The 17,005-nt window shown below is 38.4% G+C and overlaps 2 protein-coding genes across 10 annotated transcripts; one reads left to right on the top strand and one right to left on the bottom strand.

Moving 5' to 3' along the window:
- The first annotated feature begins 2,616 nt into the window (after positions 1 to 2,616).
- LOC111802698 (BTB/POZ domain-containing protein At1g67900) lies at positions 2,617 to 10,330 on the top strand. Of its 9 annotated transcripts, XM_087127228.1 has the most exons (7): positions 2,632 to 2,751; positions 2,925 to 3,022; positions 3,641 to 3,731; positions 4,925 to 7,021; positions 7,098 to 7,167; positions 7,260 to 8,510; positions 9,552 to 10,330. In XM_087127228.1, the coding sequence occupies exons 4-7, from the start codon at positions 6,963 to 6,965 to the stop codon at positions 10,047 to 10,049; spliced, it is 1,878 nt and encodes a 625-aa protein (XP_086983354.1). In that variant the 5' UTR covers positions 2,632 to 2,751; positions 2,925 to 3,022; positions 3,641 to 3,731; positions 4,925 to 6,962; the 3' UTR covers positions 10,050 to 10,330. The 9 variants fall into 9 exon arrangements, with proteins under 9 accessions (XP_086983355.1, XP_086983352.1, XP_086983358.1 ...); XM_087127229.1 differs by having other exon boundaries at positions 2,617 to 2,984; positions 6,618 to 7,021; XM_087127226.1 differs by having other exon boundaries at positions 2,617 to 2,984.
- Positions 10,331 to 12,340: 2,010 nt separating this feature from the next.
- LOC111802051 (ethylene-responsive transcription factor ESR2-like) lies at positions 12,341 to 13,590 on the bottom strand. Its single transcript, XM_087127221.1, has one exon. It carries the CDS (start codon positions 13,550 to 13,552, stop codon positions 12,593 to 12,595), a length of 960 nt encoding a protein of 319 aa, XP_086983347.1. The 5' UTR covers positions 13,553 to 13,590; the 3' UTR covers positions 12,341 to 12,592.
- Between the last annotated feature and the right edge of the window lie 3,415 nt (positions 13,591 to 17,005).

Here is a 17,005-nt window from a genome sequence, read left to right as displayed (position 1 = left end):
GGGTTGGACATGTTTTGGGACATTGACCCTATGAGCCGTTTGACGATCGAACTTGTTTTTCAGTGAAAATAAATCGAATTTGAAAATTGATCACAGCTGAATCTCTGAGTCCAGCCGTTCAATTTAGTAAGATATCCCATCCCAAATTTCAAGGTGTGGACTAGGAAATGCCTCTCGTTTTTCGTACGTATCCACTCATCTTTATCAGCTCTGTCTCCCTTACGAACAATTAACAACCATTTAATTATTTTATCTTCCATTTAAGATGATATCCAAGAGAAATAAACCGTCCCTTTAGATAACAAAACAAGATAATGAAACACAGAAACAGTATTTCTGGACTTAATACTCAAGAGCTCAGAACAAAAAATGAACGGGTATCAAAACGGGCTGAAATCGTTATCTTTTGTATACAATTTTGTTACATCTAAGAAGATATCCAAGATCAATAGACCGTCCATTTCTTTCCCGACTTTTCCTCAAAGAAAATGTAAGCATTTTCGGACCCAATTTTCAAGAACCAAGAACAAAAACGAATGGCTATCAAAACAGACCAAAGTCGTTATGGTTCGCATACCATTTTCTTGCCTCTAATATCATATCTAAGAGCAATAGCATGTCCCCTTCTATCTTTGTTGGCTTTTCCCCAAAGAAAATGCCCACAATTCCATCAATAAAGTATATATATGTATAGGCTATGGATTCTATTCTAAGTTGTAGCCTTATAGGCTTTCACCCTTTATGAAACACAATGGCCCCACGTATCTTATAGCCAAAGATAATGAGTTTCCCCATTTTGTGACGCCAACTCTTCAATCATCTATCGTTTTTGCACAACAGGGGCTTCAACTATTGGCTTATTTCATGTCGGGACCAACGACAGACAACGATGAAACGAGATTGTGACATTTGAGTATGTTTAGGACATGCTACAAAACTACGATGTCTTTGTTTTGTATTTATGTTCTTTTGAATTGTTGGACACGGAGAATTCAGTGGTTGATGTTTTGGATTATTGTTGGCCATTCATTTGTAATTTCCAAGTCGTTTCGTTTGGACTTCTTTGCTTTGTAGAGTTGACAATTATTTATTTATTGTTTTTTTCAACCCTTCCACTTCAAAGAATTAAATTAAGAATGTCGTGGTTAAGTTAACTTCTTATCTGAGCTGTTCTAATGAGGTTGAGTCTTCTATGGTTTCATAAAGTTTTTTTCTAGTTATGATTCGACTCCAGCTCCTCCAATGAGGTTGAATCTTTTATGGACGTACATGTTATAAGCTCTAATGATGATGCAAAGTTAATTAATTAAACTCTTTAATTAATCAAGTTTCATTCATTAACTATATGTCACTCTACTATGAATCTAAAGTTGCATTCTTATGCACGGTAAAACTGTCATGACCCAATTTTTGTGATTTCGAGAAATTGGACCTCGAAGAAAAGACAAAACGAAATAGAATCAAAATAAAGAAAGAGAGGGAGTAACTGCCCCGGTTAGGAGAACAGGACTCTCCACAATGGTATGGTATTGTCCATTTTGAGGGTAAGCTATCGTGACTTTGCTTTGGGCTTCTCCAAGAGGCCTCTCTCGGTCGAGAGAGTATTCTTTTTATTATAGACTCATTATCATTTTTTAAATTAGTCAATGTGGGGTCGAGAGAGTATTCTTTTTATTATAGACTCATTATCATTTTTTAAATTAGTCAATGTGGAACTTTCATCATCCAACATCTCCCCTCGAACAAAGTACGCATCATCCAACATCTCCCCTCGAACAAAGTACGTCTCCCCTTAATCGAGCCTCGATTCCTTTGGTGTATTAGTCATTTTTTACTATGCCTTTGAGGAGGCTTGACTCCTTTTCTTTTGGAGTCCATTGTTCGAACATCGAACATTTGAGGATTTACCAACCTATTGGCACGACTAAGTTTAGGGCATGGTTCTAATATCATGTTAGAAGAACACGACTCTCTACAATGGTATGATATTGTTCACTTTGAACATAGACTCTCATGGCTCTGCCTCAAACCAATGGAGAGAATATTTTTTTATTATAAACCCTTGATTATTCCCTAAATTAGCTGATGTCGGACTTTCATCATCCAACACCACCTACTCCGTTTGGGGCACAACGAGTCTGACTCTAGTCGAGCCTCTTTCACGAAACCTACAAAGAATCTAGAGGAGAAGTATACTAGACCTTTGAATCGTCCAAAATCATCAAGAAACAAGAAAAATCTAGAGAAAAGTTCTTGAATCTTTTGTTCTCGAATTTTCCTTAGATATGCGAGAAATATTATGAGTTAGATTCTGAAATCTGAGTATGTTAATCGAGGGAGTATTGCGCCCATAGTCTATTAAGGAAGTTGTAGACGATTCGGATCCGAGATAGGAGTTCCGACCTTCGTCAAGATTTATAAAAAAAAAAAATTAAATCATTGCATGAGATATCTCAATTTACAAGTCTTCTCATGAATAATTTAAATCAAATCATTTGTAATAATTATGAAGAGGTGGTATCCAAGATACTCAAACTCATCCATATACTATAAATACTTTAGATTATTACTGGAACACGATCTTCTGAATTGAAGAGAGCAAAAAAAGATTGAAAATGCAAAAATCCAAAGAGGTTAAAGGAGAAGAGGATCCCACCAGAAAAGCCTACGGAGGAAGAGCGGGGCCTCCTCTGTCGGGTGGCGCCCCGTTTGGGCGACAGAGCCAAAGCCAACCAACGCAAAAATTTGTGGGTAATGCCGAATCCTTTCCCTCTCCTTTTTCACTTGCGACAACCCAGTTATGTTCATACACCTCTCTTTCTTCTTTACATGTATTCCAATACACTCCCGTTTTCCATCTGTTATCCTCCGTTTTGTCTCCAAATTTCGAATCTGCCACTGCCCTTTTGATTGTGCCAACACAGGGCTTCGTTTTCGTATCTGGAATGCACTGATAGCGCCAATTCACTCAACATGTAGCCAAGGTGTTTGTGATAATGCCTCAATGGGATACAAGATTCTGGTTCACACTGCTTGCTTGGACTCTTCTTTTTAGAATTCTTTTCCTCATATTTCGCCTTCTTTGCTTGCTTTTTGCTTTGCCTTTACAACATGTACCCATCAGTTACTTGTTAACTTCATCGCCAATTAATGATTGAAATTTAGTTCTGTGTTTAGTTTGAGTTTGACTTTCTTGTTTTGCATATGATACTCAGAAATGGAAATGCAAATCTAGTCGGATGAGATCCTATATAGGTTGGAGAAAAGAATGTAACATTCTTGTAAGGGTGTGAAAAACCCTACCTAGATGACGTGTTTTAAAACTTTGAGGGAAAGTCCAAAGAGAACGATATCTGCTAACGATGGGCTTGGACTGTTACAGATGGTATCAAAGTTAGATACCGAATGGTGTGCCATCGAGGACGCTAGCCTCCAAAGGAGTGGATTATGAGGTCCCACGTTAGTTGGAGAGGAGAACGAAACATTTCTTATAAGAGTGTGAAAACCTTTCCTAGACGCATTTTAAAACTTTAAGGGAAAGCCTGAAAAAGATAATATTTGCTAGCGACGCTTTTACAATTTTACCGTTATCAATTTTAGTACTCCTAAGAAACTATTGGCTGAGTTGTTATTAATGCAGGCAATTCATTAGGCTGCTAACTGAGTCAGCCGATCGAATCTTGGGCCCAAGTTCAACATCTGTCAGAATTTATGCGCCTAGATTTCATGAGGTGATTATATTCTGACTCACTCACCAGCTTTAGTTCTTAAACAAAATGCATTCCCTTTTTGTTTAGATTTCGTTGTCCAATCCATTATAAGTATTAGATAATTGAGATAATTGTAACAGCGGGATAAGGTTAAATATTGTCACTCCTTAGACACTTTTTTTTTTTTTTTTTTTTTTTTTTTTTTTTTTTTTTTTTTACTTCCCTTAAAAGTTTTTAAAATGCATTTACTAGGGATAGATTTTACACCCGTATGGAAAATGTTTTGTTTCCTCTCCAACCGATGTGAGATTTCACAATACACCCCTTGAAGTCCAGCGTCCTCGCTGGCACACTATCCAATACCATTTGTAACAGTCCAAGCCCACCGCTAGCATATATTGTCTTCTTTGGACTTTCCCTCTCGAGTTTTCCCTTAAGGTTTTTAAAACGCATCTGTTAGGGAGATGTTTTACACTCTTATGAGAAATGTTTCGTTCCCCTCTCTAACCAATGTGAGATCTCATAATCCACCCTTGGAGGTCCAGCGTCCTCGCTGGCACACTGCCCGATACCATTTGTAACAGTCAAAGTCCACCGCTAGTAGATATTGTCCCTTTTGGGCTTTCTTTTTCGAGCTTCACCTCAAGGTTTTTAAAATGTGTTGGAAATGTTTCACACTCTTATAGAAAATGTTTCGTTTCTCTCTCCAATGACGTGAGATCTCGCAATAATAGATTTAGGACCACACAAGTAAAGGATCTGTGATACCTTCTTATCGTGAGGCTAAAAATCACTTGATCAGAGGCTAGGAAGCGGTTATGTAGGACCCATATTCGCCTCTCAATCTCATCAGTTGTAGTTGACAAAGGGCATCAAGGAAATAAATTTTAAACATATCAGCAAACCACGAGAATCCGATGCAGAGACAATGTTGAAGATGACTTCCAACCGCCTAATAAATGCAATTTTAAGCATTCATTAATCAAACTTTACGACCAAAACAAGCTTTCACTTACCCCATCCTCTCATCATTTCTTCCGTTTTCAATCAACTTATTAAAAAAAGATCTCTTCTTTCCCCTCTTTCGAAGTCACACTAACGTTGTTCTTCGTTCTTTTCTGTTATGTATTTTATGTAAAATTGCTTCTTTACCCTATGGTTTTACAATATTTGTTACTGTTCATGAATTTCTCTCTTTTTGTTTGTTTGTTAAGAATGTTTGAAGGCTATCTTCAAGCAAAAAGCCTAACACATTTTGGCATCCAAATATATTTTTTACAGAGGGAATATTGGGGAAAGTTTTCCCTAACAGTATTCTACATCTTCAGCTACACATACTTTGTGAGATCTCACATTGGGTGGGGAGGAGAACGAAGTATTCTTTATAAGAGTGTGGAACCCTCTACCTAGCATATGCGTTTTAAAACTTTGAGGGAACTCTGGAAGGAAAAGTCCAAAGAGGATACTATCTACTACCGGTGGGTTTGGGTTGTTACAAATGGTATCAGAGTTTGACATTGGGAGATGCGCTAGCAAGGAAGTTGAGCCCTAAAGGGGGTGAACATGAGGCGATGTACTAGCAAGGACGCTAGGCTCCAAAGGAGATGGATGTGAGATTGAGCCCCAAAGGGGTGGACACGAGGCGGTGTGTTAGCAAGGATGTTGGGCCCTGAAGGGGATGGATTGTGAGATCCCACATCAGTTGGGGGACAACGAAACATTCTTTAAGGGTGTGGAAACCTATCCCTATCAGACACGTTTTAAAAAAGCTTGAGGGGAAGCTCGAAAAGAAAAGTTCAAAGAGGACAATATCTGATAGCGTTGCACTTAGGCTATTACATACTTGAATATATATATATATATATATAGAAGTGGCCATCAGTACAGTGAAATAGAGCGTTTTGTTTAGGATTTGATAGGGATAAACATATTTTAATTCCTGCTTTTGGAGACACTTTACTTTCTTTTTTCTTCTTTTAATAATATTTCTAGAAACTTGAAACTAAAGTTCAGGCATAGATATATTGGAGATTTTATTTAGAAGAGAAATGGAAACTTTTCTCTTAATTTTGCTCTAATATTTGCCTTTTGAGAATTAATAATGGATTGGAGGACTGTATGAAGGGATACGATGTTGCTTATAAATTAGTATTTGACTAAAATAATCTGTGTGAGAGAGCCCACTGTAAAAAAAAATTGCTATGGCAATGATGAGGGCGAGGGCCCGGCGGTGGGCGCAGGATAAGCACGTGGGCTTCTCCTTGTGAAGTGCACGCTGGCAGAGCGATGCCTATGGGACCCTTAAAAAGCAAAACCATATTCTTCTTCAGGTAACATAAAAATATTAACAAAATATTCTCCAGTTTTTGTGTTTTTTCTAATCCCCAGACTTTTCCCTGATGATTGGTTGCCTTATTGCATGCTTGGAGGTGAGATCCTATACCGATTGGAGTTGGAGGTGAGATCCTATATTGATTGGAGGGGCGAAGCACACGTTTTAAAACCTTGAGAGGAAGCCCGAAAGAAAAATTCCAAAGAAGACAACATCTATTAACGGTGGGCTTGGGTTATTACAAATGGTATCAGAGTCGAGTACCGGGCGGTGTGCCAGCGAGGACGCTTGGCCTCCAATGGGTGGATTGTGAAATCTCATATCTGTTAGAGAGAAGAACGAAGCCTTCCTTGTAAGGTTTTAGACGGAGAGAGCTAAAAAGCTTCAAAATCTTAAGCCTCCGGTCGTTTCGTTCATCTTAAAAACCCCATTTTTTTGCATGTTCTTTTTGTCTACATTCTGTATTACCCTTTCTAGTTCGTGTAATTTGCTGTGAGGTAAGTTTTGTGTGCTAATTTTTGGCCTTTGATTGATAAGGGTGGGTGTGCTGTATTTGTATTTTGTTGGGATTGCAGTGACTTCGATTCGTTGTTTTCCTGTCCATATCACATGGGGTAGAGAATTTGACTGAAAGGACACGGCCTTTGTAATGTTCGATCTTCTGGGTTTCTGTCACTTTGACTATTGCTGCTATCATAAATTATGTATTATATATCAATCCCACATCAACCAGCCCTCTTACTTTCCCTTCCCTTCTTGGCGCTAATCCCCTGTTCAAGGACAACCGTCTGTGGCTGTTGGTGAACTTTAAGGGTAGCCTTTCATTATCCAGCAGCAGAATAATTTCTTTGATGCATACACATCAAGCGTATCTGATGAACACTGAATCTTAGAACACATTAGGAGAAGAAGCATTCAACATGAAGTTTATGAAACTTGGATCTCGACCAGACACTTTCTACACTGCTGAGGCTGTAAGGTAAGATCCTTTTTTCAAACCTTTCCAATTGGTGTTATGATCTGAAGGGAATTTCGTTTTTTTGTTGTGAATTCAGGTCAGTTTCTTCTGAAGTCTCTAGTGATCTCATAATTCAAGTGAAAGGAAGTAGATATCTCCTTCACAAGGTAAAACCAAGCGATTTTTTTAATGAATTGTGCTTTGTGAATGTGTGTTAGTGGCATCATTTTGAGCTGCTTCTTATGTTCTTGGCATACAGTTTCCTCTTCTTTCCAAGTGTTTACGCCTGCAGAAACTATGCGCCGAGTCCCCGGAATCCTCACTGCATCAAATAGTCCAGCTTCCTGATTTTCCAGGCGGCCTCGAGGCGTTCGAACTATGTGCAAAGTTCTGTTATGGTATAACGATTACTCTCAGCGCTCACAACATTGTATTGGCTCGATGTGCAGCCGAGTATCTTCAGATGACAGAGGATGTAGAGAAGGGGAATTTAATTTACAAGCTTGAAGTGTTCTTCAGTTCTTGCATTCTTCATGGTTGGAGAGATACAATTGTGACATTGCAAAGCACCAAAGCATTTCCTTGGTCAGAGGAGCTTGGAATCACAAGCAAATGTATAGAAGTGATTGCATCAAAAGTCCTAATTCATCCATCAAAAGTGAATCTTTCACATAGTCATTCCCGACGACTTAAGGACGATATCTCGTGCAATGGCGTCGATAGCCAACGACACAAACAGGCAACCAGGGGTTGGTGGGCTGAAGATGTTGCAGAACTCAACATAGACCTCTACTGGAGAACCATGATAGCTATTAAATCACATGGGAAAGTGCCCTCCAATTTAATTGGAGATGCACTGAAAGTTTATGCTTCGAAATGGCTACCGAGTATATCGAGGAACGATTTTGTCGATGCATCTGACTCGGATTCAGACAAGGCCAATGAGTTATCTGCAAAGCACAGACTGCTCTTGGAATCACTAATAAGCTTACTCCCAGCAGAGAAAGGTTCTGCTTCTTGCAGTTTCCTTCTCAAACTTTTAAAAGCAGCCAACATTCTTAGTGCCTCGCATGCTTCAAAAATGGAACTGGCCAGAAGAGTGGGAGTCCAATTAGAGGAAGCAATGGTCATAGATTTGTTAATACCTTCCCTATCATACACAACTCAGATGGTATATGATGTAGATATAGTAATGACCATAATTGAGCATTTCATGTTACAATGGCAGAGTCCCCCGACAAGCCCTCCGAGATCAAGGATCGGTTTCGAAAGGAGAAGGTCTCGCTCGGCCGAAAATATTGATTTTGAGTTACAGGAAAGTAGAAGGTCTTCTTCAGCTTCTCATAGCTCAAAGTTGAAAGTTGCTAAGCTTGTGGACAGATATCTTCAAGAAGTCGCTCGAGATGTGAATTTGCCGTTATCCAAGTTCACGTCAATCGCCGAGTCGGTCCCGGAGTTTGCAAGGCTGGATCATGATGATTTGTACAAAGCTATTGACATCTACCTTAAGGTAACTCAACTGTGGTAGCTTCATGCTTTACATTACTTCTACCATTGACATTATTTCCAAACAAATAGTTCTAAAAGGTTTCAACATCATACTTTAGGATGTGGGGGCACCAATGCAAGTAGATAACCAACTCTATTGACCTTAAAATCTTGTCATTCTCACCATTTATTAGCAGTTGGGATAAGACTGGCCCATAAGAAACAAATTAGTGGGGACTAATCATTCTAAATTTAGGTGTAATATCTTTGGCATAGAACTAACAAGAAAATGTTTGGTTCAAGCCCACCGCTGTCAGATATTGTCCTCTTTAGACTTTTCCTTTCGAGTTTTCCCCTCAAGGTTTTTAAAACGCGTCTATTAGGGAGAGATTCCATACCCTTATAAAGAATGTTCGGTTGAAGTGTTAAAATCATTCATGTAACATCACTAAGCCCCACCGCTAGCAGATATTGTCATCTTTGAGCTTTCCCTTCTGGGTTTCCCCTCTATGTTTTAAAACACGTCTATTAGGGAGAGATTTCCACACCCTTATAAAGAATGTTAGGTTGAAGTTTTAAAATTATTCATGTAATAGCCCAAGTCTATCGTTAGCAGATAGTGTCCTCTTTAGATTTTCCTTTCTGGGTTTCTCTTTAAAGTTTTAAAACGCGTCTACTAGGGAGAGGTTTCCACACCCATAAAAAGAATGCTTCGTTCTCCTCCCCAATCGATGTGGGATCTCACGATTCAAGTTTCGGTTGTCCATCTCGTAACACTGTTATTTATGACTTGCCCTCTTCTTTGTTTTAATGTTTCAAACATACATTTAGAATCCATTATGTTTAAGGATTTTCCTTCATGCTTACTCTACTAAGAGAATCATTGGGCTTCATAGCTGAAGGGATCCCTTTTGAATCTTAACTTTGAAGAAAAGCCTAAGAGCTTTATCAGGAGATAATGCATCATTGGGCTTCAATCTATGCTAGATTTCAGAATCATTTGCTTTGTAAAAGTTCTCAAAGAGGTCAAATAACAGTTGTGTTATTGTAACTAAAAATCCAGGCACATCCAGACATGGGAAAGAGCGAAAGGAAGCGATTATGTCGAATTCTCGACTGCAAAAAACTCTCCGTTGAGGCTTGTATGCACGCTGCACAAAACGAGCTACTCCCTTTAAGGGTAGTGGTCCAAGTCCTCTTCTTTGAGCAAGCAAAGGCAACAATGGCTGGTAGCAAAGTGGCCGAGCTGCCAAGCAACATAAAGGCACTTTTGGCTGCCCATAATATCGACCCGTCGAAGCCACCAGCACCATTAAGTACTACCACGAGCGTTCAAGCAGACGACCAACAGAGCATCTCCGGGTTGAAATCACCAAAATCCAAGCTTTCTACCTTGCAAATGAAGCTAGCTGAAGATGACTACTTGAATGAAAATGAGATGCACCCTGATGGAATGTCAAGGCCCTCTAAGTTCAAGGCTTTCTGTTCTCTCCCGACTCGACCGAAACGGATCTTCAGTAAGTTATGGTTTACTAACAGAAGTATCATAGAGAAGAATTGAGTGAATTTTGTTCCTTTTGGGATTGAACATATTCTCTGTTCTTTTGGCTTTTGATATTAGATAAGTTCTTTGTAAGAAGTTGCAGCCTTTTAGACAAGAGATTTAAGAATCTCAATGAGTATTAGTGGTGTAATCTATTATAAATAAGAACTAAAGTTGTAAGAAATGTGGATCTGTTTGTGGTACTTGACCACGTGAAGCCAATGTTCTTGTTCTTGAATATGAACAAGAATCCATTGTCCCATTGGTTCTGTAAAGTTTGCTTTCTTCTTGTTTTGACATGTTGTTGAAACTTATAATGGAGCATTACCCTCGTGCTTCATTTTTGTCTTTAATATTATTCCAAAGTAGATGATCGAATATGAATTAGTGGGTTGATTTGAAATGTTTCCTCGAATGCCTGATAGAAGCGGGAGCGGGTGGGTAGAACTCGTGAACTTTAGTGTAACAGCTCAAGCCTACCGCTTACAGATATTGTTCTCTTTTGAGTTTTCCCTTAAGGTTTTAAAACGTGTTTGCTAGGGAGAGGTTTTCACACCCTTATAAAAGTTTCGTTCTACTCTTCAACTGATGTGGGATCTCACAATTCACCCTCGGGCCTAACGTTTTTGTTGGCACCCATTCCCCTCTCCAATTAATGTGGGATTTCACGATCTACTCCCTTCAAGACCTAGCGTTCTCGCTGATACTCGTTCTTCTCTCCAATGGATGTGGGGTCTCACATTTAGTCCTTTCACTTTTTGATCTACGATCCTTCGAAATGAGGAGTTAGGCTGGTTTGGCCCTCTGACTTTTAGCTGTGTGTTTATGACTTTCGTGAAGCGAATGCAAGGAAGTTAACAAATAAGGTAAATAAGTTCCGTCCGATAACTACTCGTCCGTTATCAACGAGACCTTTTTTCTTCTTTTGTGAGGATCAAAGAGAAAGGAGTAATCATTAGCGATTTAAAGTAAATTAATTTATTAAAAATATGTATTTTTTTTTATTGATAGTTCTTTCACACTGTTAGACTGGGCTGGACTAATGTTGGGCTGGTGAGGCTAATGGGCTTTGGGTTGGAGGTTAACGTGGGTTATGGGCCCACCACGCTTCCGCTCTGCCACTCTGATTAAGATTTGAGGAGTAAGCAAACCCCTTCACTAAAATGAAATGTAACAAAATAAAAAACTACTTTAGGACGGGAATTTTTCAAATGATCATGAGGACCAAAAAATTTCATTTGTACATCGAATAGTCATACTTCTACCGTAGTTGCTCAAGTTGAGCCCTAATCATCAAGAATGATAGATTCTCAAAGTGCCCCTAAGATTCACGTGTTACATGTTCATATCATGTGTAAACATTAACGTAAAAAAGGATGGTCGAGACCAATCATGGCCAGCTAATTGTGATAGACCAAGTGAGCGCGGCCACGTCTTCAACATGTTTCCTCTTTCAATATCGATACGCCATTTGTACAAATGAGATTTTTCACCATTTAATTTAGTTGAAAGGAGAATTTTACATGGAGGGTAAGGACATAAATAATCTCCCAAGAGTTTTATGCAATACTAGGGATAATTCAAAGACTTCTTTTGAAGTCGCGCATTTTCTTTAGGAAATTGATAGGTTCGTGAATCCGTTCGATGAGAATCCTATGAATAGTTCAAGAACTACCATAAAGTAATAAGTTCACCGATCCAAAGAAGAATCTTACACCCAATAAGATTAGAGTCATCCCTACTCGGTGAAACTGAACAATGAATCGTATCGAGGGAGTTGTGATTAATGTTGTTAGTGAAACTAAACCATAAGAACAAAATCAAGAAACTAATAAGACTAAAAAAGCCAACACATTGTAAAACGAGCTAAAACACGAACAACATCATGCCACCAAACACGAGAAAGAACAAAAACTTGGAACATATGGCACACATATCTATTGTGTCTTATGTTCTTTCCAATTTTAACACCTTTTTGTCTTAACCCTAATCCAATCAACATGTCCTTAATTCAAACCTACTTCTACTCGTAGCGATAAGCTCCACTAAGCACATCAATGCACGCTCTTTAAATAAATTTTGTCTTTGTTATACTTTCATTAGTACTCATCATCTATTCCGCTCCTATCTAAAGTGATGCTAGACTACTTCACCTTCGCCCTTCACAAAGACAGGTACAGGTACGATTCGCTCAACCACATGATAATGGCTATTCTTCACAATTGTCCAATTTTCTCATGCTTGAAGGGACAAGCGTGTGAAAGTCAACCCTATACAAAAAGAGCGATCGATAACTCGGGTGTACCTTTCAAATTTGAAAAATTGGTGATATACCATCTAGGGTTCGTACGTTGCAAATCAAAAAGTCAAAACCACAATAGAAAATAAAATAAATAAAGATTACATTTTTTTTTTTTAGCTATCTTTAAAAAGCTACAACAGTACTAAAACCCTACAAACATGAAAGTCAAAGCTTAGCATAATACGATAATGTCCTTTGTTTCTTTCCTCTATAATTAATGCCACGTAATCGTGACACGTTGTCAAATTAATTAGTTTAATTAATTTAACCTTAAACATTCTGCATGTTGCCCGTAAAAGCATTCAAGAACTCCGGCTACTGAAATATATTCTCCATTATTCATCGCCGGTTCTTCCGACCCATACACATACGACGGCTGGTTCAAATTCCCCAACTGAGCCGCTCCGGTTTGGTAATTGTACGAGTATCCGGGTTGCTGCTGTTGAAACCCGGTTTGGTGGTAATTCGTGTCGGAAACGACGTTTGGCGGTTGTGGATTCTGCGACTTCTTCGTCGGTTTAGGGAAAAAACCGTGAATGATTTCTTCTAGAAGACCCGAATCCGACGGTTCTTTTGGAATGAACTCGGAATCGCATAAGAAATCGTCCTCGCCAGGTGGATTTTCGGTTATAGGGGGAGAAGTAAAAGACGGTTTTGGACATGGGAAATGATCGTCTATTTTAGGAAACTGAGGGGTAGATGAGACAAAGTTAGCGTCGTACGGAAGAAGCATGTTGAGGAAAGACGGAGGGTCATGATATTCAAACGACGACGTATCGAAACGACGAGGAATTGACGATTGTTTGGCGAAGTTTAAAGGAGAAAGAAGTTGATCGGAGAGGGACGGCGGCGGAGGAGGAGGAGTTGGAGGAGGAGGAGGGTAAACAAAATTAGTACGAGCTTTAAGTCCACGCATGGCACGTGCAGCACAATCATAAGCACGTGCAGCTTCTTCCGCTGTGTCGAAGGTACCAAGCCACCGCCGCTCTTTCGAGTGCGGGTCACGTATCTCAGCTGCATAACGACCCCACGGCCTTCGCCGGACGCCACGGTATCGCAACGCACCGGAAGCGGAAGCCTCGCGGAGGATGCGACGGTCGGCGTTACTACCCGTGGCAGTGTGTTTCTTACGGGTGTCATTGGGAGCAGCGACGGCGCCGTCGTCGAACTGCGACGCCGGTAAAGGCATTCCGTTGAGCCGCCGTAGTGCTTCCTCCATGAAAAGAACAAAAATTAACTGTTTTCGTTTGGGTTAAACGCTCGTGCATTGATGCGGTGAAATCACTGGTTGGGGTTAAATTTATAGAGGAATTTACGACGTCGTTTAAACAAACGGGTAATCTTGGTGAGAGTGGTTAATTAGTAAGGTTGAAAACGGCGTCGTATGAGAGGTGGGGATTAGGAAGGCGGTTTATTAAAATTAATTATTTTATTGGAAGTTGGAGAAGACAGCAATTGTCATAATCTATCAGAATGATTACACTGGCGGCGCTCAGAAGTTGTTCCTCCTCCTTTGGCCTTTTCTCTGTATCCTACTCCATTTTTTGTGTGCCCTTTTTTATTTCCCTAATCATAAATCCCTAATCTTCATATTCATATTCGCTACTGACGTAACAGTCTAAATTCACTGTTAGTAGATATTATCTCGCTTCCTCGTTTGTTAGGGAGATGTTTCCACACTCTTATAAAGAATATTTCATTCCCCGGTGATCTCATAATCCATCCCCATTAGAGGTTAGCGTCCTCGTTGATACACTGCCCAATAATGTTTCGTTTTCCTCTCCAATCGATGTAGGAGGCCCAACGTTCTCAGTGTCTAGGTCTGATATCATTTATAATAGCTCAAGCTCACCACTAATAGATATTGTCCTCTTTAAGGTTTCCGTTATAGACTTCCCAATCTCTAACAGATGTGAGATCTCACGGTTGAAACCTGACATTGGCTAATTAATAGTTTTGAGTTGGTTGGTTTTAATTATTTATTTAAATATTTTATTTGAAGAAAAGTCAACAGTCAAACCCATTTTTATTTATTTTTAAATATTTAATTAAGATGTATAATTCAATTTTAATATATATATATATATATATATGTAATAATATTTTCTACATAATTGGATTAAAATGAGCTAGAATGATAGTGGTAGGATTTAACTCGATTTAGTTATTCAGAATATTCATGAATTAATTTAATTTATAAATTTTTAATTTATTTGATTCGATTCAACTAAAATAAAGTTGGATTGAATTTATGTATTTTATTTTATTTATTTTAATTTTAAAGACAGGTAATGTTCACACATGTTTTTGTTGTCTTCCTTTTAGGTCTGCAACACTGCGAACTTTTTTCAAAACCTTTCTGCAAACCCTTTTTAATACACATGTCACCCACACGTCCAACCCCAACCCCAACTATTTCGTAATTGGGTTAACGCAATCCTCCATGTTTTACACAACTTCTCCAAATTAATTCAACCACCCATCTCCGGCGCGGCGGCGGCGACGGAGACGAGCATAAACAAAGGGTTCGAAGGAATTAATGTAAGAAGGGGACGGATGTTTTGTAGCGATGGTTGGGTTGGGTTGGGTTGGGTTGGGTTAGGTTGGGTTGGGGTTTTAATAACGGTTCTTAAACACCAAATATATTGGGACTCAGTGGTCGTACCAGACCATATCCTGTTCCTCATCGCTTTTGCAGGCCATCCAGATTTTGGTTACTATCTTCTTCTGCATGGTTTTAATGCTTTCTTTTCGGTTTAAATTCAAATTGTTTGGATTTTTTATGCATTTCTTTTATTCCACCACTATTAACTTTCATTTCTTATTTATTACCCCTATTTTAAATTAATTTCAACTTAAAAGAGTATAATTTATAAGTGTATCGTTGCTCTCCAGTACATATGAGCTCCAGAACGTGCAAATATTCTCGATAAGAGCTTAATAATGGCGATGAATTGAATGGCAATTAGGTATGAATGTAATAGTTTGTTGGTAGGGGCAATGTTTTGATCCCAAAATGGCGGTGCTAAGTGTATACAAATTGGCATATGGGAGCTGGAAAAGGGTTAAAAAGGGTTTGGAGAGGGAAGAAGGCGTGGCAGCTACCTATGTCCACTTGCCCTTTTGGGGGTTTTCCTTTTGTGCTCTAAAATAGGTAAATTATTATACCCAATTCTATACCTCCTCCTTTCCTTTTACGTCAAAACTCTCACACAACACCCCCTTCCCATTCCAGTCTCTAAATTCAATTAACTAAACCTTGTTAAAAATGTATATTTTAAAATTAAGTTTTAAGGGAATTTATGAACCGCTCTGTTGGATGATGGAAGTCCCACATCGACTAATTTTGAGAATGATCATGGGTTTATAAGTGAGGAATGTTAACTCCATTAGTATGAGGTCTTTTGGGGAAGCCCAAAGCAAAGCCATGAGAGTTAGATTGAACTGAATTAAACCTAAATAAGTTCATGACCTAATCCAAATCTTACGAGTTAGATTGAGTTTATCAAATCATCGAGCTTTTGAACATTGCTACACATCATCTTACACTTATTCAGTTTTTTTTTTTTTTTTTTTTTTTTTTTTTTTTTATAGCGTTTGATATACTCGTTGTCTTCCACGACAATCATAATTTTCAATTTAAGTTATTATAACTCACTTCAAGAACCCGAGTATTGAATTCCGCTTTGAAGTGCATCCTTTATTTTTCGGTCTTGTTTGCTCAGTTTATTAGTAATCTTGACAAAATTTAGATCACTTAGAACTTTTTTTTAGACAAAATATAAAATTTAAAATCTGAAAATAATTTAGATAAATTTTATTTTTTAATATAATAAAATAGCACCATATATTTGGCAGTCACGTGTGGCCCACCATGCGTTGAATTTTCTGAAAGCAATATCACAATTTTGTCTTTTGTATAGAGACCACAATCATATTTATATGATTGTAAAAGAAAAGTTTTATTTTCATTTTCAATTTAATGTCATAATTTGGAAAATCCCAAATAAATAAATAAATAAATAAATAAATAAATAAATATTATATTGTAATGGTACAAAGTCCTATGTGCTAAGGAGACTTTTTATTTATTTATTATTCTTTTTAATTTAATTTTTTAGTCCTTTTTCACAGAAGCATAGATATGGAATTATTGAAGTAGATTTGTAATAAATATTACTACTACACATTGTACCGGTAAGTATAAAAATTTACGTCGAAAGAATTCGTGTTAGTTCGTGGAAATACTCTTAGAAGCTTTTTGAGATAGGTAAATACAATTCAAACCCACCGCTAGCAGATATTGTCCTCTTTGAATTATCCCTTTCAGACTTCCTCTTGAGATTTTAAAACGCGTCTACTATGTACAGAGTCAAGCCCTACTCTGACTTGTGATTCACACCATCCATAATTTGGCTCTGATACCATTTGTAACAGCTTAAGTCCACCCCTAACAAATATTGTCTGCTTTGATCTGTTATGTATCACAGTCACCCCGAGAGTTTTAAAACCATCTGCTAGGGAGAGGTTTCCACACATTTATAAAATAATGCTTCCCTCCCCTCTCAATGTCTGTCAGGAGAGGGAAAGAAGTGCCAACGAGAACGGTGAGCCCTTAAGGAGATGGATTGTGAGATCTCACATTGATTGGAGAGGGAAACAAAACATTTTT

The sequence above is a fragment of the Cucurbita pepo genome, chromosome 9 (genome assembly GCF_057944985.1).
Source record: "Cucurbita pepo subsp. pepo isolate OVF chromosome 9, ASM5794498v1, whole genome shotgun sequence".
NCBI classification, from domain to species: Eukaryota; Viridiplantae; Streptophyta; class Magnoliopsida; order Cucurbitales; family Cucurbitaceae; genus Cucurbita; species Cucurbita pepo.
This window is presented reverse-complemented; position numbering and strand designations above follow the sequence as displayed.

Bases quoted from the DNA above. Each gene is read 5' to 3' on its own strand.
- LOC111802698 (XM_087127229.1), top strand. From the start codon at position 6,963: ATGAAGTTTATGAAACTTGGATCTCGACCAGACACTTTCTACACTGCT. The intron at 7,022-7,097 runs GTAAGATCCTTT...TTGTGAATTCAG, and splicing joins TACACTGCTGAGGCTGTAAG to GTCAGTTTCTTCTGAAGTCT. The intron at 8,511-9,551 runs GTAACTCAACTG...CTAAAAATCCAG, and splicing joins CTATTGACATCTACCTTAAG to GCACATCCAGACATGGGAAA.
- LOC111802051 (XM_087127221.1), bottom strand. From the start codon at position 13,552: ATGGAGGAAGCACTACGGCGGCTCAACGGAATGCCTTTACCGGCGTCG.